The sequence below is a fragment of the Cnephaeus nilssonii genome, assembly GCF_951640355.1.
Source record: "Cnephaeus nilssonii genome assembly, chromosome: 14".
Classification (NCBI taxonomy): domain Eukaryota; kingdom Metazoa; phylum Chordata; class Mammalia; order Chiroptera; family Vespertilionidae; genus Cnephaeus; species Cnephaeus nilssonii.
Window position 1 is genome coordinate 44,985,652 of NC_137085.1, and position 25,916 is coordinate 45,011,567.

The 25,916-nt window shown below is 42.8% G+C and overlaps 1 protein-coding gene across 1 annotated transcript in view; it reads left to right on the forward strand.

Moving 5' to 3' along the window:
- Positions 1-25,916, forward strand: part of DOCK8 (dedicator of cytokinesis 8) — a 202,807-nt gene that overhangs the window by 158,495 nt on the left and 18,396 nt on the right. The window contains exons 31-43 of the mRNA XM_079790379.1: positions 1,720-1,902; positions 2,277-2,406; positions 3,378-3,465; positions 7,231-7,327; positions 8,607-8,741; positions 9,695-9,847; positions 10,896-11,054; positions 12,797-12,897; positions 13,670-13,862; positions 18,294-18,437; positions 20,205-20,336; positions 20,797-20,931; positions 22,360-22,449. Of these exons, the coding sequence (XP_079646505.1) occupies positions 1,720-1,902; positions 2,277-2,406; positions 3,378-3,465; positions 7,231-7,327; positions 8,607-8,741; positions 9,695-9,847; positions 10,896-11,054; positions 12,797-12,897; positions 13,670-13,862; positions 18,294-18,437; positions 20,205-20,336; positions 20,797-20,931; positions 22,360-22,449 (1,740 nt within the window). The remainder of the gene's footprint in view (positions 1-1,719; positions 1,903-2,276; positions 2,407-3,377; positions 3,466-7,230; positions 7,328-8,606; positions 8,742-9,694; positions 9,848-10,895; positions 11,055-12,796; positions 12,898-13,669; positions 13,863-18,293; positions 18,438-20,204; positions 20,337-20,796; positions 20,932-22,359; positions 22,450-25,916) is intronic.

Consider the following 25,916-nt stretch of genomic DNA (forward strand, 5'->3'; position numbering starts at 1 on the left):
AATGGTGCAGATGAGGCTACACACAGACGGGGTGCTGGCAATAGCAAGAGAATCACAAGTCCAGTTCAGACAGTCTCAGTGGTGCCAAGTTCAAGACTCAGAAAACCAGGAAAGAGGTGAACTTGGGAAACCTGAGATTATTGCAGAGGATCAAACCAAGGCTCTCTCAGTGGGAGGCTTGAGCTATGTTTATTCTGTATATTTATTATTCATACTGTGTCTGCCTCCGAAAAAGGATTGAAGGTCGCTCGATAGAGTGTTTATTAAGCAAAAGACTTCAGCTTTTCTAGGTCCCCAGAGAGCCTAGGCAGAGTTCTCTGGCTCTGTCCCTGTGCACAAACTTGGGTTTAAAGGGGGGCTCTCCCTGGAATAAAACCTCGGATTCACGGAGGTGTGAACTCGCTCTGTGTCTTGATGAGCTCTGAATGCTCCTATGTCAGGTCGGCTCTGTGTCATCCAGCTAATGGAACTGAGCATTTCAGAGTAGAGTATCTATAAAGGGCTCAACTAGGTTCTCTCCTGGAAAGGCAATATTGAGACCTAACTCATCCATGCTAGATGACTTTCTTCTCTTCCCTCCAGCATTTTTAATCTCACCTTCTCCCCTACCCTTCCCCACCCCCCATCCCCAGTAAACCTCCATGAGGTATGGAGGACAGGGAGGTAAGAAAGAGAACAGACATTTGAGAGTTGACATTACTCATCCTACAGTTTGATAAATATTTCTAATAGCCATCTTAGCAAAGTGAGATGCTTGAGATGGTGTATGCCTTTTACATTGTTATTTGATCTAAGGGCAAAAGTTCAAATGCCCAAAGCTCATCTATTAGAAGATATTCCTTTTGAATATCTTTATATCTAAAGACTTCATGTCTTCTTTTTATTATACTCAGAAAAACTAAAGTTAAAGTAATTTCATAAGCCCCATCATTCCCATCCAAAACCAACATTTCCCTCCCATACTTACAAATAGCTCATTGCAAATTCACCACTACAGTCCATTGGATATTAGCTACTTCACATGAACCAATGGTGCAGCCACATATTGTTCTCTCTGTTGATCTGATGAGTAACAGAAAGTATGCTCAGCACTCTAAAATGAACTCTTGTGGCCTATATACTCAAGCAAGAGCCTGAGTTTCCAAACCCACACACCCAGAAAAACATGAATTGTGGTTAAAGTCACATTACAGAGGACTCCACTAAATTATGGATTTGATTAATTGGTTGAGCATATTATGCTTTAAGTTCTCTGCTGTAAGACTGCTTTAAGTTGCCTAGTGTCCAGATTGAAGGAGAAATACTTGGATATCTTAGCAGCATGGGAGTCCCTTGTTACCACTGAGATTGTGGGAGGGGTGATCAAGGTCCAGGGCAGACCACCAGACCACAATGCTCCTGAGACAGAGAGTGCCCAAAGTTATGTGGCTAAAAGGCTGGCTCAGACACAGCCCCAGGTGAGCCCGTTGGGGATGAACCTGGCGGGGAAAGGCAGAGTTCCCGGAGACCGACCCAGCCAAGTTAGAAGTACAGTTGCTGTGTTCTAAGAGATTAATGTCCCTTAACCCTTTGCACTCGCTTGCTTTTTTCATTGAGCTGCTACCGATGCTAACCGTGTTGAGTCACACTCGACATCCGAGTGCAAAAGGTTAAGACTTTCAGTGTTTCTGCTGCTTAACTTCTTCCTCTGTATTTGTCTCCCCATCTGCCTGCTCCCAGCCCTACAAGCAGTACAACGTGCTAAATGCTGACACAACCCGAAACCTCATGATCTGCTTCCTCTGGATCATGAAAAATGCAGACCAGAGCCTCATAAGGAAGTGGATTGCTGACCTGCCCTCCATGCAGCTCAACAGGATTTTAGATCTCCTTTTCATCTGTGTCTCATGTTTTGAGTACAAGGTAGGTGTGGGGTAGCTCAGTTTTAAACTAGTTCTCATCTCCCAAGGTCCATCCTATCTTGTCACTGTTCCCCTTTGTTTAGGCAATGGAGGCATCAGTACATTTTCTTATTTCTGTATTAAAATCCATAACCTATTTGCATATGCAACACCTATCTGGCTATGATAATTCCACAGGGAAAGGATCCCTGCCTTCTGCAGAGAGAACTCCATTCCTGTTAACAGGATTTCAGCCATGGGATCCCTAGAACCGTGTCTCTGTATAGCACATGTCCATACTGGCCAATGTCACCTTGGAGTGTTCTGTTGTGAAGAGTGTCCCCATAGACGGAGATCTCACCAAATGAAATGTCCTTCTTCCTCTGTCCTGTCCAGGGAAAGCCGAGTTCTGACAAAGTCAGTACCCAAGTCCTGCAGAAGTCGAGGGATGTCAAGGCCAGGCTGGAAGAGGCTTTGCTCCGCGGAGAAGGGGCCAGAGGGGAGATGATGCGGCGCCGGGTGCCAGGTGTGTTGGATCCGCCCCTCTCTGTTTTCTGTCAGAGAGTTCTGCACCCTTTATGGGAGGAATGTCCTCCCAACATGAGTAGACACCATCACCTTCGTAAGACACTATAATAGTAAAGACAAGCAGGTTCTGGGATTCTGTGCATGATGTGTGTAATGTCAGCCCTGTGTCTCTTAAGGGAAAGCTGCTTTCCTGCGATCACAGGAACCCCAGAAATGTCCCCAAATGGCATCTTCTGCCTAAAACTTGTCTGTGGTAAAAGATCACATTCAAGAATGTGAGTCATCGTATGAGACAAATGGTGTCTCTCTCAAGGCTAAAGCCTCTCCGTGGGATGTTTGGCTTGTCTCCTCGGAGCGTGGTCAATACACTGGGTAGTTCTGGTTTCAAGATCATCTCCCCAAATCGCTCAGGCCACTGTTACGATGGAACAAATCCTCTCAGGGGTCTCAGAGTGTTCTAGTCCTCCAGAGATCCCACAATACCAGGAATGGTCTCAAAGAGGCTGAGCTCGTCGCTGTAGAATAGAGTGAAGTGCTCCGGTAGCCTCAGTCTGTTTTACTGCGCTCAAAGTAAAACAGAGCAACAGCTCCTCCGATGCAACGGGACACAGTGGTCAGGAACTTGAAGGGAGCTCAGCTTTTTCATGTGTGATTGGTTACCTTCCTTGGACACCCATCCTGTCCTTTCCAATAACTTAGCGAGAACCCCCAGAGTTTCACTGGAAACCTGTGTTCCTGGAAACGTGCTCACCAACACTCCAGAAAGGCAGGGGTTCTACCATAACTCTAGCTTGTCAATCAAAGCCAGCCGGGACATGGACATGGCCTTTGTCTCCTACCAGCATTCAGCACGGACTCGAACCGAGAAGCGGTGCTGAGTTCTCTTAGTTGACCTTGTTACAGAACTTCTGGTTATCTTGGAAGGTTTCATGCTAATCACATTCCTATCGTGCATTTCTTAACTCCTAGGGAATGACCGATTTTCATGCCTAAGTGAAAATTTGAGATGGAAGAAGGAGCAGACACATTGGCGGCAAGCTAATGAGAAGCTAGATAAGTGAGTCACTCAGCAACTTTGTGCTACTTTTACCTAAAGTTCCAAACTATTTTTCCCAGGCTCCTTGTATTACTACATCCTTCCAAGGGTAAGAAAATAAATCATTATGATCTGTGTAAATTCAGTTCATCCAGGGACTCGGTATAATCAAAGGTATAAGGAGTTATGATTTCCAGCTCTTAAACATTTATCACATTGATAAGCATTTAAAGAAAGCAACTATTTAGCAATCTCAGATAGCTTAACAAAAGCTACTGATGGGGATAGCACAGGGTACCCAAGACTACATAATTTCAATTTATATTTCCTCTCCAGAAATGTGCACAAAAATGTCTATTCAGGGATATTTATATTAGCATTACATATTTTTTTATTAGAAACATTCTAAATGCTCAAGAATAGGGAAATATTAGGTTGGCATTAAAATGTTTTGAAATCATTTTAATGACACAGGAAATGCTTATGATATAGTTCAGTAAACAAAAGACACTTGATTTTAGAGTAGAATCTTAAATCTGTAATTACATATAGTAAATACATTTTTGAAATATTGGAAAAAATTTATCAAAATATTTTTAAAATATGTTTTTATTGATTTTTAGAGAGAGAGGAAAGGAGAGGGATAGAGAGATAGAAACATTGATGAGAGAGAAACATCATCAATCGGCTGCCTCCTGCATACCCCCTTCTGGGGATAGAGCCCGCAACCTGGGCATGTGCTCTGACCAGGAATCAAACCAGTGACCTCTTGGTTCATGAGTCAACACTCAACCACATGAGCCACATCTGAGAGGAGAAATTTGTCAAAATATTAACAGTGGTTTTCTTTGGATGATTTTCTTTTTGAAATAATTGATGTTTTCTTCTTCATGCTTTGCTGTATTTCCTACAATGGATGTATTATGGTGTATACTAGTATTATCAGAAAAAATTATAAATAAATGAAAGAAGAAAAATCCTGCTTGGATTGCAATATATACATATGCAATAATCTGGATAGATGAGGACATTAAACTAAATATATTGAATATATAGCACATGTCTGCTATTCCTCTTAGCAGCAGGTAATCCAATGAATCCCAGGGTTCACTGAGCAAAACATTGCACAGCTAAAGACACCCCTCATCACACACTTGACAAGGCCTAGGAAGCGTAACCCCATGGTGTGTGAAGCCCCCAACATAAGGGAGTGGAGGGTGGGGCAGACTTGAAGGTTATTTTGTAAACATATAAGTTACTAGCTTTATTGTTGTCACAGGAATGCATCATTCTGGTCCACTTATAGGAATTTTGGGGACCTAATTTATTTTAAAACATTAAATACATTTTTATTATAGATGTTACTTGGAAAGCCCAGTTATTTGGTCTTATTAATAACATCTATTTGCTCTAGGATTTTTATTCTTGCTCTGTGTCCCCTGAACTGGTTTATAAGATATTTGGTTCTGAGAGTCCATAAGTTCTAGCTCAGGCAATGAACAAACCAAAAAAAATAGTTTTTTAAACATGCATGCACTACAGAACTGCACAGATGGTTAAGACATCTACTGTATGCAATGAAAAGAAGAGCTTAATGAGGCACGTTTTGCTTGGGCTGTGTAAACTGATGTTTTGGAAAACTTTCCCTTGTGCTTGCAGAAACAACACCATATGGAGCCTTTCCGTGCAGGGCCCTCCAATTTTCTCTAGGTCAGTTCTCAGCCCTGAGCTACCTGGTAGGCTGCTTGCTCACTGTCAGAGCGAACGATTCACCTCTGCGGATTGGGGTGGTATCTGTTTTTCTTTTCTTTTCTTCCTCTTCTTTTTTTTTTTTTTTTAAGAAACCATAGTAAAATTGAGCAGCTCGATTTAGAAAACTTTTTTGGAAAACTTTTTGTCATTATGAATAGTGGCATCTTGCACCATTTTCTTCCAGATCACTTTTCCGTGCCTTGGCTATGTTCCTTTTAGAGCAGTAATTTTCAGCCAGGGCTGTATGTTAGAACCACCGGGGAGCTTTTAAAGCTTCCAGTGCCCAGATGTACCCACGGCCAATTAATTCGGCATCTACAGTGGTGGGGCCCAGAAATAAGTATTTGGTAAAACTCCCAGGTGATTCTGTTGTGCAGTCAAATTTGGGAAACACCATTTTAAATGAATAGTTAATAGGCTTTTTAAAAAACAGATTTGTGGTGGTGATGGTTGCACAGCAATATGAATGTCCTTAATACCACCAAACAGTACACTTAAAATGGTTAAGATGATAAATTTTATGTTGTGTGTATTTTACCACAATAAAAAATTGGGGAGGGAGGATTAGGATACTCTAGACCTGCAGGTCCAATTTAGTAGCCACAGTAGTAGTGTAAGGGAAAAGGACTCACCAGATTTTGAAGATTCAGTACAAGTAAAATAATGTAAAGTATCTCATTAGTAAATTTGATATTGGATTTTGAAGATAGTACAAAAAGATGCAAACTATCTCATCAGTAATATTTATAGTGATTATACATTGACAATATTATTTGATATATTGAGTTAAACAAAATATATTACTAATTTCACCTATTTCACTTCGCTTGTTGTGTGTGTGTGGCTACTGCAAAGTAGAAAATGACGTATGTGGTCCCGTTATGTTTCTGTTGGATAGCGTTGCTCTAAATCTAAACCTATGAGTAAATTTGTAAAAAGCAGTGTTTCTATTTCACTTATTTTACACAAATATTATCACTCGGAGAATGAGAAAAACAAAACAATGCAGGGCAGCTTGGGACCAAAGAGCCTCTACTACATGTGAAAAACAAGGAAAATATTTATTCTGAGGCCCTGATGGCATGTGAACAACAGAGCTGCCCCCATTGTTGCATGACGGGGAGTCATGAGCAGCTGGGGATCCAGGGGCAAGACTTTTGGGCTCACATCATGACCCCCCTCCCTGCACTCACCCCCTGTGCTAACATTTTGTCCCCTGGGACATCTTGGGAAAATCCATTCTTTATACTTCCCTTTCCTGAAAACTAAATTTAGATGAGGCAAAATCTCTTTTTTCAACTTCACTTGGATTTTATGAGAATGGATGAACTAATGCATACAATGCTCAGAGCCCTTAAAATGAAACCTAGTAGAGAAGGAGCACCAGGCAATTTCCCATTCCCTAGTGGATAATCACCGGTAACGAACATCCGGGAGGATGTTAGACGGCCTGCCCCACAGGAGTGCAATCCTGCTTCCCATTGGAAAAGGACGAAAGGCCCGCACTTGACTGTGCAACCCCAAGGCAGTCTCAGGGAGGTCAAGAGACGGCCTCTTCCCTGACCCCTTTCCTAATCCAGCAGCATCGTCGCCAGATTCACGTCACACCCAGTCTCCTCACTCCCTCCACTTCCTTGCAGAGGCTGCCCCTGGCTCAGATCTGGAGATGGTTATTCTGCATGAAATGTAGGAATGGCCCCCAAGGCTTTCCGCAGCAGTCTGATTGGCTAGCCTCATTGCTAGTAGCAACCAATAATTGCCTTTCTACCCATCTTGTTATTTCTGTAATTATCATCATTATTCATAATAATGGGGATAAGGATGGCCTGGAGACTCCACCTGGAAAACCTTTTTAACCAGACACTAATCACAAAAAAGCATCCTGCACTCAGTTACCCATGTTGCCGTTGCTCTGTATTCACGCCAACCTGACTCTTCAGAAGATGTCTTTATGCCTTGTTGCATAGATTGCTATCGCTGCCATACGGCCAGGTTTGACATGTGCTCTAATTTGACCTCTTTTTTATTTCTTAGAACAAAGGCAGAGTTAGATCAAGAAGCCTTGATCAGTGGGAATCTAGCGACAGAAGCAAATTTAATCATCCTGGACATGCAGGAAAACATTATCCAGGTGAGGACAACAAACACCTGCTCTATTCAGCATGAACATTCTGAAATTTAATAGAGAATTCTTTATAGAAACTTGTAAGAGAAATAAACATGATCCCTAAATGCCCTTTTTTTTAAAAAAAAAAAATGAAGTTAGGCAGTTTACAATAGTGTCCGGCTTACAAATTCCAGAGATAATGAAAATTCTTCAGACTTCTTTGAACTTGCTGTTCACCTGGAGGAGTTAGATGCTTTATAAGCTGACCCTTGTAGTTAAATCTGCCGGAATGTATCACATTTATAATGTGAATGCTTGGCTTATTGTCCAGTATCCAGAATAAGGATGGTAGCTAGGGGTGTTTTTTGGTGGGTCAAATCCACTTGAGTTATTGCTATCTGGTGGAGGAGCTAAGATTATGACTGGGTAAAAAAGAGTGTGTCTGTTTTGCATACAAATTGGAAAGTAATTTATTTATGCCATAAACTTGGCATTTCTGCTGTAGAAAAGTGTAGCATCACTGTGAACAGTAACGCAATTCATCACACTAACTTCATCTTCTAAGTGAATGTTTCCCCAAATTACCAAGACATCTAGGTGACAGTGGGTTTTTAGTTAACTTGAAAAATGAGTCCTGACATGTTTCCAGTGAGAAATCATTAGAGTAGAATTAGTATTGCTTTTTGGAGGAGGCCAGAAGAAGAAAACTTGTTGAAATACAGTGGCACTTTAAATATTCAACTCTTAAGTTGTCTAAAATCAAGGCAATCATTGTACAAAAATAAAGACAAAAAGTATATGGCATCTTTGATAACTTAAATGCCTGGCATCACATTGATTATATCCTTATATAACACAACTTTGAGTGCTATATACTTAATGCCAGTCCTCACAATGTATTTGCAATTTTCAAAGAAAGCTGAAACTTGTCATTATCTTTGGTGGTTTTGATCTTACTGTAGCTGATAAACAAGCTCCTTCAGCCCGTATTGTACTGGGAAGCCCACAACTGTGTTTTGAAGCTCAAAGGAAAGCTGTACCTTGTATACAAAGAAAGAACATTACAAAAGCTATTGCCCGGAATTATAACTTAGTTTAACAGCCCAGATATAAACCCCAAATCAATTGGGAGTTTGGGAATAGTTATTTAGATGATATGTGTGGTGCTTTACCAAACCCATAAGCTCTTAGATCAAGAGGAAAAGAACTTCAGATCCCTGTGCTGATTGTCAGAAGCATCTACTGTGTCTTCACCCTTCAGTTCACAACTCAGAGGTTCAGTGATGCTGTTCTGTTCCCCCAGGCAAGCTCGGCTCTGGACTGCAAAGACAGCCTGCTGGGAGGTGTTCTAAGGGTCCTGGTGAATTCCCTGAGCTGTGATCAGAGCACCACCTACCTGACTCACTGCTTTGCAACACTCCGTGCTCTCATTGCCAAGGTAAACGCAGAATGCTTGTTTTCTTACTCTTAACTAAGAGTTAAGATTCTCGTCTAGCTTCAGACTTCTCCCTTCAGGTGCACAAACCCCACAGTGTCCTGTCTTAAGTGATGCTGCGGTCAAAGTCTTAAGTCTCCCAGGAAGAAAGTAGATGCACCATGGCAAGGAAAAAACGGGCTCTCAAACTTGAAATGTGGGCTGAACTGTAGAAATATGGAATGGCCACTCACTGGAGACATCAGAGGAAAAGTCCATTAAGCAACTTTGCCTTTCACCCCTTTTCTTTAATAGTGCCTCTGACTGAGATTGAAGTCCTGTGTATGACACCCAGCAGTAAGCCTTACAAAATGTCATGCCATAAAACAACAGAAAGTGTCAGCCAGGGAGAGGTCAATGGGGGAAAAAGGAGACATATGTAATATTTTAAACAATAAAGAATTTTTAAAAATAACAGAAAGTATAGAAATACATTTCTCTTTCTTGCAGCCTGAAGACTATAGATGTTCCTTAAATATGGTGGTCTAAGGCAGTTGGCGTTCTCCCCCTTTATTGCAAATCTCACTTGGTGCCTTCCACGTGGGATCTTTTCCATTTAGAAAGTGAAACTCTGCTCTCCCTAGCAGGGTCATTTTCTCTTTCTTAGTCACCAGTAATTTTTAGGGAACCCAGTAAGTCAGGATCATCCCTTTAGAATTGTGACTTTGCCAGTGAATGCAACCTGGCTAACAATGCAATTAATTATGCAGCCCTATTCCTTGTTGTATGGTTCATAATTAAATCTCAACTCCATCGTTTCAGTTCATCTTCTGACTCAAGTAGCTCATTATCTTTATGGAGCAATGCATGAACTCTTCCGGGCTTTTTGCTTGTCCAAGCAGACATTTGCATATTTCAACAGGCATCCAGTCCAGAAAGCATATGAAAGTGCCTAATAGCCCCTGTGTCTCTCCTAGTTCGGCGACTTGCTGTTTGAGGAGGAGGTGGAGCAGTGTGCAGACCTGTGTCAGCGAGTGCTGCACCACTGCAGCAGCAGCATGGACGTTACCCGGAGCCAAGCCTGTGCCACCCTCTACCTCCTCATGAGATTCAGTTTTGGAGCCATCAGTGTAAGAGCTCAGACCAGCTGGGTGACCCAGAATCAATAGAGAAAGTCAATGCAAAACGTTGATTGAGGAAATGTTTGCAGGGTTGCAATTTACTTCTTCCTATGCAAAGAAAACAATTGAGTAGGCAGAGGGATAGCAGCCTTTGTTTAAATTTGCATCCAAAAATGAACATCAAGACCGATGAAGGCAGTGGTTTCCACGCGGGTGTTTCAATAAAAAATGAATGAATAGATGTAGATTCAAAGCTGTCATCTGTGGGGGGCGGGGTTAGGGTGGGGGGAATACAACAGGCAGAATAAAGATTCTGAAGAGTTTGTTTTATTTATAAATTCTGGTTGACTGGTTCCACAATGACCTGTGGAAGAGAATTTGAAACTACACCTGAGTTTTCATCGAAGCTTAGCAGCCTTTGAGACTATCTTATTGTAAAAGAGTCAACTTTTGCTTTAGCTGGTCTAGATATTGGTATGTTCTTTTGGAATTTACGTTTGTGGTCATGTTCACGAGCATGCTCGAGTGATATTAAAAGATAAATTGGCTCATGGAAGAAAGGCAGGGTCCTCAGTCTATATTAGGCATTACTATTTAAAAGCCTTTAGAACATTCCTCAGGGGCCCTTAGAATACTCATATTTTTCCCATGGGCCTGGAAGGGAAGGAGAAACAGAAAGTGGCGGCCTACCCAGAGTCCAGAATCTCAGAAATCCTGGCCATGGAGATCATGTTCTTCTGTGCATTTAAATAAAGTTCCAAGAAGAAGAATCTTGGCATGAAAGGAGACATCCTGTGAGCCAACTTTGTAGGAACCTTCCAGCCTGGCAACATGGAGGCTGCCCAGGCCTCCATGAAAATTTAATGTCAGAGCAATACCCTTTTAAGCCATTTAAACAACAATATGAATCTTGTGCAGAGTACACTTCACATTTTGTTGAGAGAAAAGGAGATGATAGGTTCAATGATGAGAGTTATTGGTGTCTGGCTCTATTGCCTTCAATGACCCACTAGCTGAGTGCCTCTTACTGTTCCATCTTTTCTTTTAACTGATCCAGAACTTTGCAAGAGTAAAGATGCAAGTAACCATGTCTCTGGCATCTTTGGTGGGCAAAGCACAAGACTTTAATGAGGAGCACCTGAGAAAATCCTTGAGGACAATTTTGGCCTATGCAGAAGAGGACAAAGCCATGCAGACCACTCCTTTCCCCACCCAGGTAGGCTGAAGAGCATGCCTTGTCTCATGCATGAATTGGGGATCAGCCAATAATAATAAATTCATATGTGTGTGTGTATGTGTGTGTGTGTGTATGCATATATACATACACCGTAATATGTTATATGTACAATATATAGTTATATATTATATACTTATATATGTAATATATAAATGTTATATAGTGTTATTTTACATATTATATATATACTAGAGGCCCTGTGCACAAATTCGTGCACTGGTGGGGTTCAGCCAGCCTGCCCCAATCGAAGGGGGGGGGCCGATCTGGGGCAGGGCCAGCCAGGGGGAGGGGCCACAGGCGGTTGGAACTCCCGGTCGAACTCCTGGTTGAGGAGACAATTTGGCTTTTATTATATAGGATATGTATGTGTGTGTGTGTGTATATATATGTATATAAATGTGTGTGTATATATATATATATACACACACATGTATGTGTATATATATATATATATATATATATATATATATATGCGTGCACGCGCGCACACACACACACACACACACATATATATATATATATACACACACATACTAGAGGCCCGGTGCACAAAATCTGTGCACGGGGGAGGTGTGTCCCTCAGCCCAGCCTGCACCCTCTCCAATCTGGGACCCCTTGAGGGATGTCTGACTGTCCGTTTAGGCCCAATCCTACTGGGATCGGGCCTAAACAGGCAGTCGGACATCCCTCTCACAATCCAGGACTGCTGGCTCCCAACAGCTTACCTGCCTGCCTTCCTGATTGCCCCTAACCGCTTCTGCCTGCCAGCCTGATCACCCCCTAACCACTCTCCTACCAGCCTGATTGATGCCTAACTGCTCCCCTGCCAGCATGATTGCCCCTAACTGCCCTCCCCTGCCCGCCTGGTCACCCCTAACTGCCCTGCCCTGCAGGCCTGGTCACCCCTAACTGCCCTCCCCTGCAGGCCTGGTCCCCCCAACTGTTGTCCCCTGAAGGTCTGGTCCCCCCCAACTGCTCTCCCCTGCAGGCCTGGGTCCCCCCCAACTGCCCTTCCCTGCAGGCCCAGTTGCCCCCAACTTTCCTCCTCTGCCGGCCTGGTCACCACTAACTGCCCTCCCCTGCAGGCTTGATTGCCCCCAACTGCCCTCCCTTGCAGGCCTGGTCCCTCCCAACTGCCCTCCCCTGCTGGCCATCTTGTGGTGGCCATCTTGTTTCCACATGGGAGCAGCCATCTTTGACCACATAGGGGCAGCCATCTTGTGTGTTGGAGTGGCAGTCAATTTCCATATTACTCTTTTATTAGATAGGATATGAAGTGCTCAGGTAGCCTCAGTCTCATTTACTGTGGGTAATGAACTTTAAGGATCACAGTTGCCAGTCTGTCTTTCTCTGCTAAGGAAGTTTCTGGAATAAAGCATGCTGATTAATGGCAGTGTTACTGTATGTTACAAATATATATATATAAAACGTAGAACCTAAGCTGACATCCTAAGCTGTCTCCTACCTGGTATAAACAGCCCAGATGTTCCGGATTATACTTTAGGATTCTTCAAGTTGCAAATAACTGGAACAATTCACACTAAATTTTTTTTCACCTGCAAAGGTGAAGGCCACAGAGGATCCCGTCTAGACTCCCCTCCACTCGCAACCTCTCCTCTCCTAGAGAAGCCTGCTCCTGCTGCTCTTGCACTTTCAGTGCAATTCTAACTCATTACCATGAACTACAAAGGGAAGATTACTTTTTCTACACTTTTTTGCAGGTCGAGGAACTTCTCTGCAATCTGAATAGCATCCTATATGACACAGTGAAAATGAGGGAATTTCAGGAAGATCCTGAGATGCTTATGGATCTCATGTACAGGTAAACTTCTCTGATGAAATCAAAAGGGTGTCACTTGAGGGGCTAAGGTTTGTCACGGTGGAGTTCTTATTAATGTTATTATCACAGGCCATGTGGGCACACTGTTTTGGGTGATACATCCAAAACTGTTTATAGAAACTGGTAGAAATTAATTATTCAGAGAGAGTTTATTCATGTACAAGTTGTCAGAAAGATCTCCCTAATTTAAAGTAAGATGCCCATTTTATAACACTATCTTCCACTTAGTATAGAGTGAGAGAAAAGAACTATCAACTGTTATATGAATTATTTCTTATGTGTTTTTACTATTATATTCAGACATACATGTACAGTTTTATTTTTAAAAATCATATTTTACTCTGTAGCTTAAAATTTTGCTTCGCAGCCCTGCCTCAGGAGAAACTACTTGCAGAGGCAAAATCATTCTGATATGATGAAATAAGAAGGGTAGTACTTTTGTCTTCTGTTTTTTGAGAGAAAGGAAAGAAAAGGAAGAAAACTGCTAGAGATTCATTAATATAGATATCATTTTATCAGGTCTCTTTTTTCCCCATAAAGCTTTCATTAAATGCTATTCCTTGGGGTCCAAAACACCTTAGACATGGAGTGAAAGCAGCTAGACTGGTAAATGTTGGCCTTTTCTCTCATATTCTGAATGTGTAGGCAAAACTCTTGGGAGGAAATTCCTTAGGGGGGGGGGGAGTGGCCATACATAGTAGAAAAACAGTGTCATTAACCAGTTGTCCTTGAAACTTTCTCACTCCGTCCTCAGAATTGCCAAGAGTTACCAGACATCCCCCGACCTGCGGCTGACCTGGCTCCAGAACATGGCAGAGAAACACTCCAAGAAGAAGTGCTACACGGAGGCCGCCATGTGCCTGGTGCACGCGGCTGCCTTGGTGGCAGAATATCTGAGCATGCTGGAGGACCACAGCTACTTGCCCGTGGGCAGCGTCAGCTTTCAGGTGTGGGCACGTTCAGCTTTTCCTGCAGGGTAGTGCTTCTCAATTGGGGGCAACCCCCCCTTCCCTCAGTCCAGAGGGCATTTGACAATGTCTGGAGACATTTTTTGATATTACCATTGGGGAGAGGAGGGAAGGCGCTACTAGCATCTAAGAGGTATAAGGCAGGGATGCTGCTAAACACTCTACAATGCTTAGGATAGCTCCCACCACAAAGAAGTATCCTGCTCCAAATATCAATAGTGCCGAGGCTGAAAAACCTGCTTTAGTGTATTATATTTGCCTCTTCTCGTTGCTGTACCATCTTGGTTGGTTTGGTTTTTTAAATTATTGATTACAGTAAATGCAGAGTCGACAGGCACTTTAGACATTACCAAACTCTTTCATATCCGTGACTTCGTTTGACCCTCCCCACCAACCAGTGAAGCAGGCAGACCGATAAAGAAACGGAGAGAGCAATTTTCCTAAGGTTATTTAAACGCTTTCTCAAAGACTCATAGTTGGCACAGTATACTGACAACCATGAGAGAATGTTCCAAACATTGTAGAAATGATTTCCCTCCTGGCCCATTCCTTGGATTACACTCCCCAACTCTGTAGTATCCCACTCCCTAGTCCAAAAATCAAGGAAGAACCAAATTGATATGATAAGGGAAAAGGGAGCTGAATTAATACTTCCTCATGATAGGCTGAATATTGCCCATAGTCAGAAAAGGGAAATTGCCTGCCAGGCTGAACATTGGTTCAGGCTAGGATGCTAAGAGGCCACTGGGACTGCTTTTGCTAAATGGTTTAACACAGTATTTAGAGGAAACAAAAGTGTTATGAGTACTTTTCTTTTAAGAAACACAATCTGTAGAAATGACCTACCCTAAAACCATGAACAATATAGCAAGTACAGTAATTGAGCCCTTTTCAAGCCAGACTCACAAAGTCATTTACAAGTGTTTGCATTTTTCTTGTTTGAACTTACATGACTGGTTTTATAAAAGGCTTTGTTCTCATTATTGTTTTTCAACGTAATTTTGTGATGCCATGTGAACCAGGAAGAGAGGGCAATTGAGAGTAACTTTCACAGGCAGAGAAAATAAGTCACTGAGTCTGTTGCTGGTGGAGCCAGGAGTTTCTGTTTCCCAGAATACTGTCCATCTGCTAAGCTGGGTATTGCCTCATATTAGTAACTCCTTTTTTCTTATGGTCTTCAATAACAGAAATGTTCTATTTTTTCATTCTCAACAAATAAATTTTATTCTCAATTCAAAAATATTTGTTATAAAAGCCAAATATTTAATTCTCATCCCATAAAAAATCACATTGGATTTTTGAATCACAGAAAAGTAAAGAAAGTTATAAAAATCATTTTAGATGCATCGACTTCTTTCATCAAATTTATTTTGGCCACTTGTTATTATCAAGGGTAAATATAAGTGATGGACTTCCAGTGCCCTGAAATCTTTAGGTCCGTCACTTAGTTTTGAATTGTCTTGTCCTCTTTTCTTGTTTCATTAGCTGAACTATTATTTTTTATAGTTTTTCTCGGTTTTTCTATTTTATTTTATATTTATCACTTTAATAATTAGTAATCCTTACAATTTTAATTTCATCTAGAATTTGGTTGATTTGCTTATAATGAATCCGGCCAAGGTGAGATAGAATAGTTACTCTAGAACCAACAGAAAACTTCACATTGTTCCTACATTGAGGGGTGCACATGACTGTATTTTTTCATATTCTTTATTCATTCATTCATTCATTCATTTAGATGATATTTATTAAACTCCTGTTTCGTCCCCATGAACTTTACATTCTCGCCAGGGAAAGTGACATCATATGACGATTTCATTCCTTACTTAATTATAATTATGGTTAATGCTATAATAAAGTTGCTATGAATGTTTATAATGTGACCCAGCCTGGAGGTAAAGGAAAAACTCAGAAGGACAAGGAAGGCAAAGGGGAGGGCAGAAGGAACTGGGAAGTGTGAGGGTCTCATGATACACAGAACATGGTGAATTAGGTGTTCTCAGCTACAGAAGAGAAGCCAAATTATGTTGATGCTTATGAGCCAATTCTCTTCTCTCTCAAATGAGACATACCACATCCATTTGGAAATATATGCTTGCAGGGGATGGAACACCTAACCCACAGTGACAGAAGGGAAAAAATGGAATTTATCAGCTAGCATGAGGGAGGTGACCCTGGAGTAGCACCTGCCAAACTGAACCTAAGGACCCAAACAATGTTATCAGAGTTTAGTGTCAAAACCATTTCCTGTCTCTGCTTTCTGTTATGTCGCCTTCATTCTTCACAGGCTTCCCACACTCATTGAGCAACACTTAGGCTTACATCTTCCCAGGTTCAAGTCCAGGAGAATAGACAGATGCCTCATTTCTAGCAGTTGCTGAGAAAGTCTCAGTGCATCTTATTGGTTCTGATGGGGTCGTGTTCTCCTGCCTGAACCAATCAGAATGACCAGGGGAATGGAATGAGAAGTGGAGTTGGCTGGGCCAAAGTTGAGGTCCACTTTGAAGTTATGGATGGTTCTCCAGGAGGCTTTACTGTGTAGAAGGATGAAGGAATTCTGGCAGCATTAACAGCAGATGTTCAGTGTTGAGTTCTTAGATGCTTTGTGCTTTAGTTTTCAACCTTGTTCTGCTCCAATAAAATTGAATTTTGGGGGAAGTGTGGGGGGGGGTTAGAAATCAACCAAAGGACTTGTATGCATGCATATTAGCATAACCAAGCCCTCAGGGGTGGGAATGGCTGCGGGGCGGTGGGGGGGGGGGGGGTAAAGGAGACATATGTAAAACTTTAGACAATAAAAAAAAGATTAAAAAATTGAATTTTTGGAAAAGAATTGTAAACTAGAGGTAAATAAATCTGTGAAAGGGAAGTAACTTTGAGACCACTGAATTCTGCAGAACTGAGATCATTGAAATGCTATGCCCCAGAGTACAATATTTACTCCACAAATATAGATACGGATGCAGTCTCAGATACTGCTGTTACTGTTACCTCCTAATTCTGAAGCCAGGAAAGTCTGCCCAGAATCTTTTTCCTATGACTACAGCCAATAAAGCTACATAACTTCAAATCTATTCTTCTGCATATAGGAAATTGCATACAATTCTAATAGTATTTGCTTTGGGGGGTTATTAGATTCTTTCAAATGAATCTTTTGGACCTTCTGTTATCTCCAATCCAGAAACATCATAATAGAAAGACCAGGTTTGGAAGAAAGATTGGCTACAAAAGATTCTGAAAGCCTCCTATATTCCTAAAACCATATTACAATATTGGAGGTGAAGACGTAGGACCGTAACAACTCTCTTTTCCTAGATTGCTAAGGTAGATTCACTTGATCCTGCTAGCCACGCCAGGAGGCAGAGATATATTACTTCTAAAGCCAACGCTGGTCTATTGGTAGTGACTGACTAGAGTACTATGCTGAGAAGACTTTTGAGACTATATCTAAGCTGCAGGGGAAAGAGTGCTATGATTGGTTAGTTATGCCTGCCATGGGTGCAGGAATAGGAAAGGACATGTATGCTGTTTGCAATTCCTTAAGCTAGAAAGGTTTCCCATTTCTTCCAGGCTCCATATGCATTTCTCCCACAGCTGGGAGACAGGTTGAAGAAAATGACTCTTGACCTCTCAGGTCCAGAGCTGGGAAGAGGCAAGTGAGGCACAAAAGGCAGAGATTTAAGGAAGTACTCTCAGGATCAGGCAATTTCAGGGTTAGCACTTCCACAGCCCCGAGAGTAAGTGCCGCCCTGCGTTTCTCGGCGGTTCACCCTAGACCTGACCTCAGCCACTGCATTCTTTGCCAGAGACTTCAAACTCTACAGTTTAAAGGAAAGGCATGTCGAAAGTAATAAAATGTTTGGGGTAAAAAGAATAACTGCTACGTTACCATAAAATTTTCCATGGAGAAGACATTCTAATTTGCTACTGTCATATAATATTGTGGTTCTTCATCTGAAAGTTAAGTCAGGAGGAGCAATATTGAGAAAAACACCCCAAAAAGTAAGAGGTTCACTCAGCTGGTGAAACGAGGAGTCTGGTCACCTGTTATTTGGCCTGTGCCTTTTAAAAAACCATGACCCCAGCTGGATGTCCCTTATGGTCATTTCCCTAAAGTAACTCAACTGTTGTTACATTGAGGTAGGTATCCTTTATATAGCTCCTAATGGTTATTAAAAAAAAAAGAAAAGAAAGGAAATTGTGAGTTTTGAAGGCCTGTTGCTCATATGTCCTCTCAGAATGATGAATCGCCAGAGCCTCTTTCCGGTGGAATCACGGGCCTGGACGGGACAATAACAGGCTTGCTGCAGATCCTTGAGTGTGGCTCTCATCGCTACATTTTGGGTCCCCGTGGTGCCTTTTTATGCAGGGTTTCCCTGTTCTCCAAGCTTATACTTTCATTTCTTTCAGAATATTTCTTCCAATGTGCTGGAGGAATCTGCAGTCTCTGAAGATACCCTGTCGCCGGATGAGGATGGCGTGTGCTCCGGCCGGTACTTCACCGAGAGCGGCCTGGTGGGCCTCCTGGAGCAGGCGGCCGAGCTGTTCAGCACGGTGAGTGCACACGGCGGTCCCGGAGCCTGGCCGCACGCTGGGCTGAATTCCTGGTGCTGTGAATGTGGCCTTAATGGCCAAGCCAGTCCCACTGCATGAGGACATATGCAGGGGTGTGCAGGGCAAGGGATGGCCAGGACGACTTTAATGGCTGCAGATTGCACCTGCTCTCCAGGGAGGTGAGAAAGCCTTTCACCACTGCAACAGTCTGCTTTCACCGCATGCTCATGGGCTGGGCAGCAGTTTCACAGCATTATTTCCTTTTAATAGGGGTGGAAGCGAAGCCACGGAGAGGTGAAATGGCTTGCCCAGGGTTACACAATAAATGATGAGTCATGTTCTCCCGGCCGCATCTTCCCTCTCAGAGAGGAGAATATTGGGGTGAAGCCACTAGGAGGAGAGGGAAGGAATAAATAGGCAGCGTCTTCTTTCCTAACGACAGAGCCGTCCTCAGGATCTTCACGACCAGGTCCAGCTCGCAGAAATGTGGGAGCAGAAACCACTGCGGCTCCCCTCGTTGACCTCATCTGGGTCTAAACACTCCTAACAAAAGAAAATATATGTGGATTAAGTCAGCGATTTTCAACCTTTTTCATCTCATGATACACGTAAACTAATTACTAAAATTCTGCAGCACACCAAAAAATATATTTTTGCTGATCTGACAAAAAATATAATTCTGATTCATTTATACCAGACAGCTATTGTTGTGTTGACTGGTTTGTTTTTTTTTATTTGACAATCTAAGGAAAAAGAGGTCAGTGCCCCTGACCAGATAGTCACGTACTGCATGTTTTAAAAATTCTTGTGTCATACCAGTTGAAAGTCTCTGGATTAAGTCACTGAGATTCAGGGCAGGGGAGAAAGTCTTTTGTCCATTTTCATTGTAATAATCTCCCTCTTCCTTAAATAATTAATACTCTACTATATCTAGGTGATTCATTTTTATTTCATCCTTATATGTTTCTTTCTTTTTTACTTTTCAATTCTAAGTTTCCAAACAACAACTTCTGTGTATTTTAATTATTGTTTTAACTATATTCTTGTTTCTTTTTTCCTGACTTCTTTTTCAGGATTCAGAAAAAAAGTCCAATGTACTCCTATTTTTCCTGAAATTTCAGAAAATAAACTATTAGAATCATACTATCTCCTTTCAGACATACATTGAACATCTGGTCATGAGGGGGCCCCTGATGGCATTTAAATATGCTAAATCTGCCTTCCTAAATTGCTCTTATTTTCGGCTCTGAATCTCCTGTTCTTTTTTCTTTTTTTCAGTGAAAACCCCTTTCCTCGCTTAACATCAGCATAAAGAACTATTTAGCATGTGTCTAGTTCAGTTTGAGTGCTATAACCATCCCAAAGATGCTCAGACATCACTTCTGCTCTGTAAAATATCCTGGTGCCCATAATAAACCCATTCTCCAGCACTAGCAGGTGTCACTCAGTGGTTAGAGCATTGGCCCACGCACCAAAGGGTCATGGGTTCAATTCCCAGTCAAGGGCACGTACCTGGGTTGCAGGCTCCATCCCTGCCCCAGTGGGGGCATATGCAGGAGGCAACCAATCTATGTGTCTCTCTTATATCAATGTTTCTCTTTCCCCCACCCCCCTTCTACTTTCTCTAAAAATCAATGGAAAAAATATCCTCAGATGAGGATTAAGAAAAACAAAGGAAAAAAAAATTCTCCAGTACATAATGAACTCTGGTTTCCCTTCTTACGTTTCCAGGGATTAAACTCTCTTTGATTTTCTTCTCTTTCCAAGGGAGGATTGTATGAGACAGTGAATGAGGTCTACAAACTGGTCATCCCCATCCTGGAAGCGCATCGAGACTTCCGGAAGCTGACCTCCACTCATGACAAGCTGCAGAAGGCCTTTGACAACATCATTAGCAAGGTAGATGGGGATCCTGGCCAACAGAGTTACCTGGCAGCAGGTGACCCTAACCTAGAGATGCTTAGCCCTCCTTCCTCTCTACGGAGTGATCTACCTTGAGCACATCATCACTCTAGTTCTCACCTACCACACAGAAAAGGGCTGGGAACAAACAAGAGCATTGACCCCAAGTCAGAGTATGAAAGAAGGCTGCTCGAATTACTTCACAAGCAGGAAATGTGAGAATCTTTTAGGTTCACTTAAAAGAAGTCCTAGACATTTTTCATGGGATTTCTTTTGTTGTTATTTCCCAAATTCATTTCATAAACATTAAAATGTTTAAGGCATGATTTCTGTTTATACTTTCCATAGGAACCAACTGCTTTATAACACAACAATAAAAGAGTCCCATCCTTTGCAATACAATGAATCCTCCTGGAAGTACATAACTTAGGAGAGGTTTTCTTATTTTGCTCATTAGGGTCATAAGAGAATGTTTGGAACCTACTTCCGGGTTGGTTTCTATGGATCCAAATTTGGGGATTTGGATGAGCAAGAATTTGTTTACAAAGAGCCTGCAATTACCAAGCTTCCTGAGATCTCTCATAGACTAGAGGTAAGAAAAGTGACTCTGTGTGCTTGGCTTTGTACACTTTACCAAAAAAAACTTAGAGGTGGTCATTATGAAAAAGACAGAGTCATGGATTCATCTTTGATCTCTATATACGTTTTCCCACATTGAATATATAATATGAAGGAATTAGGTGAGATCATGAGGTAAAGCAAGATTTGGATAGTTTTCTCCTAAGATTCTGTGTATGCTTGTCAATGTTTATAAATTTATAGGGTGAATATTTATTTTCCAGACTATCCAAAACTCAATCAAAGTCATGTACTTTCTTGTAACCCTTTCCAAATTTTAGTAAGCGTTTTTCAGATTGAAGATTATTACCTTGACTTTGAAGTAATCTGGCCAAATTACTGAATTACCCTTTGAAAATGCTGTGACCATCTTTTTGGTGTCACTGGACAACACATCCCACTTCTGACACAGAGATGCTCACGGTAGCCACACCATAGACTGCGGCATAACGAACTCTTCCTGCTGATCCAAGGAAAATAAGAGTCAGTATCACAACCCATAGGCTGGCAGCCCCAAGTTCAACCTGTTGGTACTACATATGATCCATCATGTAGCAGAAGGGAGCAGCATGTTCCTGGAAGAAAGGCTAAAGAAAAAGGGAAACAGCAGAAAGAAAAGTGAGAAAAAAAGGAAGCAAGCATTGAAAGAGCCAAGCACTAAGAACTTAGGAGGAAAGTCAAGGAGTGCCCCCCAAAACAAAACCCTTATTCATAGGGTAAATAACTGGGGTCCCCTGAAATGCTGATAGTATTTAACCAGAGATTCACTCCTTGCTATTGCTTTGCATTTAGGTCCCACTATGGCTATAAAACTTAAAATACCTTTGTTGCCAAGTTTCTTCTTATACTATCTATTCATGCCAACTAAGACAAGGGACTTTAATCCTTACATGGCTCAAAGAAGCAATGGCCCAGAGTAGTTAGGTGACTTACCCGAAGTCACTGAGCTCAGGAGAAGAACTAGCAATTGACCCCAGGATGCTTGGCTTAGTAATGTTTCCCCAGCTTAGGGCTAGAGGTATATATTTGGTCTTCTTGTGCACTGTGGCTTGTCACATTATGGAAAGGCTAGTGACCTCCAAGTTCCTAGGGTACAACAGGCAAGAAGTGAATAGTGCCATACCCCTGGAGCCGCTTCAGGAAATACGATGGCGCTGGTTGAATTTGAGGTGAAGCATGCATACCGTACGGAAGCATGTGTCAGTTCGCAATGCTGCACTTCCTTATGCTTTTACTTTTGTCTCAGGAAAGGCTGAACTTGCTTCATTAGATCAGAGGGACTTTCAGTGATCAGGAAGCAAATTGTCCCTTACACTTGTTCCAACCTTATTCTACTTCTGAGAGATGAAGACTTGCATTACATTAAAATAACCTTTCTAATCTGTCGGTTTCTCTTATCTAGGGATTTTATAGTCAATGTTTTGGTGCAGAATCTGTGGAAGTAATAAAAGACTCTGCTCCTGTAGACAAAACCAAGCTGGATCCGAACAAGGTATGGGGATATTTGCAAAAAATAACCACCAGGCTCTGATTCCCTTTGCTCTACCCCAAGAACATAAAATTACCTCCTCTGGTGGGCTCTCCAAGTCATTTCAGTGCAGCCAAATCTTTCTGTCTAGGGTTCAACTGCTATTTGTTTAGATCTTAAAGAAACCATACTCAAAGGTAGGAATCACAATAAAAGCTACTGTTTACTAAACACCAACTCTGTGCCTGGAACTGCATTAGGCCCTTTACATACATCCTTTCATTCTCTGATGGCCCTTTGAAGTAGGTGTAGTTATTCCTACTGTGCAGGCGAGAAAACTGAGGTGTGGAATGGTTAAGCTACTCTCCATGGTCACTCAAGTGCCGAAACCAGTACTCAAACTCAGAGCCCTTCATCCTCAAAATTATACTCTTAATAAAACCATCAATTTAAAACATGTTAAAAAGATGCACCTGTTCTGGCTGGGTGGCTCAGTTGGTTGGAGCGTCGTCCAGAATACCAAAAGGTTGCAGGTTGGATTCCTGGTCAGGTCACATACCTGGGTTGCAGGTTTGATTCCTGGTCAGGGCATGTATGGGAGTCAACCAATCAATATTTCTCTCACATTGATGTTTCTCTATCTCTGTCCCTCCCTTCCCTCCCTTATCTTCTTCCTCCCTACCTCCCCGACCTCGCTTCTCTCCCTTCCTGTCTTTAAAATCAATAAACATGTCCTCAGGTAAGGATTAAAAAAAATGATGCAACCTTCTCACTGACAACTTTTTCAGGCTGCAGGTAGTCCTTCCAGGCAAGTGCAGGCAAATGTGCTGTTGGGGAATGATGCAAAGGGCTTGGAGTTTAGTTTCCTCACTTCTCATATGAGGGTGTATCCTGTCTTACCCCTAACTAGGTGGACTGCAGTACACTCTGACACTCACCACAGGAGTTCTCGTCACACACCACCAGTAACAGGCTCAGTCACCCATAGGACTGGTCTCACTTGAGACACCAGCCTCAAGTAGGGCCCCTGAGCTACCCACACTTCTATCCAGATGGCTACAAACCTGGACATTCCTGTTCACCCCTCAGATTAGATAATTCTCTAGAATGGCACAAAACTCTGAAAAGTACTATACTGGCACTGTGCCAAGAAATGTAAAGATCAGATATATTCTTGACTAGAGGCCCAGTGCACAAAATTCACACTCAGGTAGGGTCGCTAGGCCAGGCCATCAATCAGGGCCAATCTGTGGGGCGACCGGCGGGAAGATTGGTGGGGGGCCCCACTGGCACCCGCCTTGGCTGGCCTGGGGCCTGTGGGCTGGGGGCAGCTCCTGCGTTAAGCATCTGCCCCCTGGTGGTCAGTGAGTGTCATAGCGACCGGTCAATCCACCAGTCCTTCCTCCATTCGGTCAATTTGCATATTTGGCTTTTATTATATAGGACTAGAGGCCCAGTGCACGAAATTTGTGCACAAGGGGGGGTGTCCCTCAGCCCAGCCTACACCCTCTCCAATCTGGGACCCCTCGAGGGATGTCCGACTGCCAGTTTTGGCCCGATCCCAGTAGGATCGGGCCTAAACGGGCAGTCGGACATCCCTCTCACAATCCAGGACTGCTGGCTCCCAACTGCTCACCTGCCTGCCTTCCTGATTACCCCTAACCCCTTCTGCCTGCCAGCCTGATCACCCCCTAACCACTCCCCTGCCAGCCTGATTGATGCCTAACTGCTCCCCTGCCAGTCCAATTGCCCCTAACTGCCCTCCCCTGCAGGCCTGATCACCCCCTAACCAATCCCCTTGCAGGCCTGGTCACGCCTAACTGCCCTCCCCTGCAGGCCTGGTACCCACCAATTGCTCTCCCCTGCAGGCCCAGTCGCCCCCAACTTCCCTCCTCTGCCGGCCTGGTCACCCCTAACTACCCTCCCCTGCAGGCTTGATCACCCCCAACTGCCCTCCCCTGCAGGCCATCTTGTGTCCACATGGGGGCAGCCATCTTTGACCACATGGGGGCAGCCATCTTGTGTGTTGGAGTGACAGTCAATTTGCATATTAATCTTTTATTAGATAGGATTACACCACAGAAGGATGCCTCCTGCCCAGCCCATAGACACATAGGTTCATGAGAGAGCTTTCTAAACTGCTGGAAATAATGCAAGTTCACGGTATTATTAAGGGTTGGGGACAGAGGAGCAGTTGCAATCTGGCAGGGCTACACAATGAAGAGTCCATACTCTTCTCCCAAGACTGTCCTCCAGGATATGAAGATGATGCAAGTAGGGAGGAATGGGCCAGATGTAATTGTTTTTCTGCATATTTCAGAAGACTTGCTCATTTTAGACACATCTCCTACTCTAGGTTTGAAGCATTAACTGGTCAGACCTGAGCTAAGCTTCAGACAGAAATGTTTGAGGTCTTTGAAAGTGGGAATTGGCTGTGTGCCTGCAATGATCTGTGCACAGCACACGCTCTGGAGAGTCACTGGTGACGCCCCTGACACAAGGTGCTCTTCTTCCCTCTTTTAAAATGCCCCGAGTAGGTTCTGAGAGTTTTAAATAAGAAACTGAACCCAGAATTATTACCAGATTTCATCACACTACACAGTGATTTGTGGTCTGAGATCAGTGACCTCACCCATCCATTTCAGTGGGCGGGTGTTGTAAAGTCTATGGTCATTGTCATTTTTTCAGTTTTTTAAAGAGGCCTTCTTTCTTAGTAAGTGCCCTCATTCACTGTGTGTGTGTGTGTGTGTGTGTGTGTGTGTGTGTGTGTGTGTGTTTTAATGGGGTACATGCAATAAAATTGGCTCTTTTGGTGTTCTATGAGTTTTGACAAACACATGTAACCACCACCACGATCAAGATCTGTAAGAGTTGCATCACCCCGAAGCATTTCTCTGTGCGGCTCTGTGGCCATGTCCTCCCTTTGCTTTAAGCCCCTGCCAGTCTCTGATCTGTAATCTGTCTCTGCAATTTTTTTCTTTTCCAGAACGTCATGTAAATGACATTCTAGAGCAATGGTCCTCAACCTTTCTAATGCCGCGACCCTTTAATACAGTTCCTCAAGTTGTGGTGACCCCCAACCATAAAATTATTTTCGTTGCTACCTCATAACTGTAATTTTGCTACTGTTATGAATTATAACGTAAATATCTGTGTTTTCCTATGGTCTTAGGAGACCCTGCTAGTGGTTCTCAACCTGTGGGTTGCGACCCACAGGTTGAGAACCGCTGCTGTAGAGCCTAAGACCATCGGAAAACACAGATATTTACATGACGATTCATAACAGTAGCAAAATTGCAGTTATGAGGTAGCAACGAAAATAATTTTATGGTTGGGGGTCACCACAACATGAGGAACTGTATTAAAGGGTCACGGCATTAGAAAGGTTGAGGACCACTGTTCTAGAGGAAATCAATGGAATCCCACAGCCTGTTGAGTCTGGTTTCTTTTACTTAGCACAGTGCACTTGAGATTCATCCATGCTGTGGTAG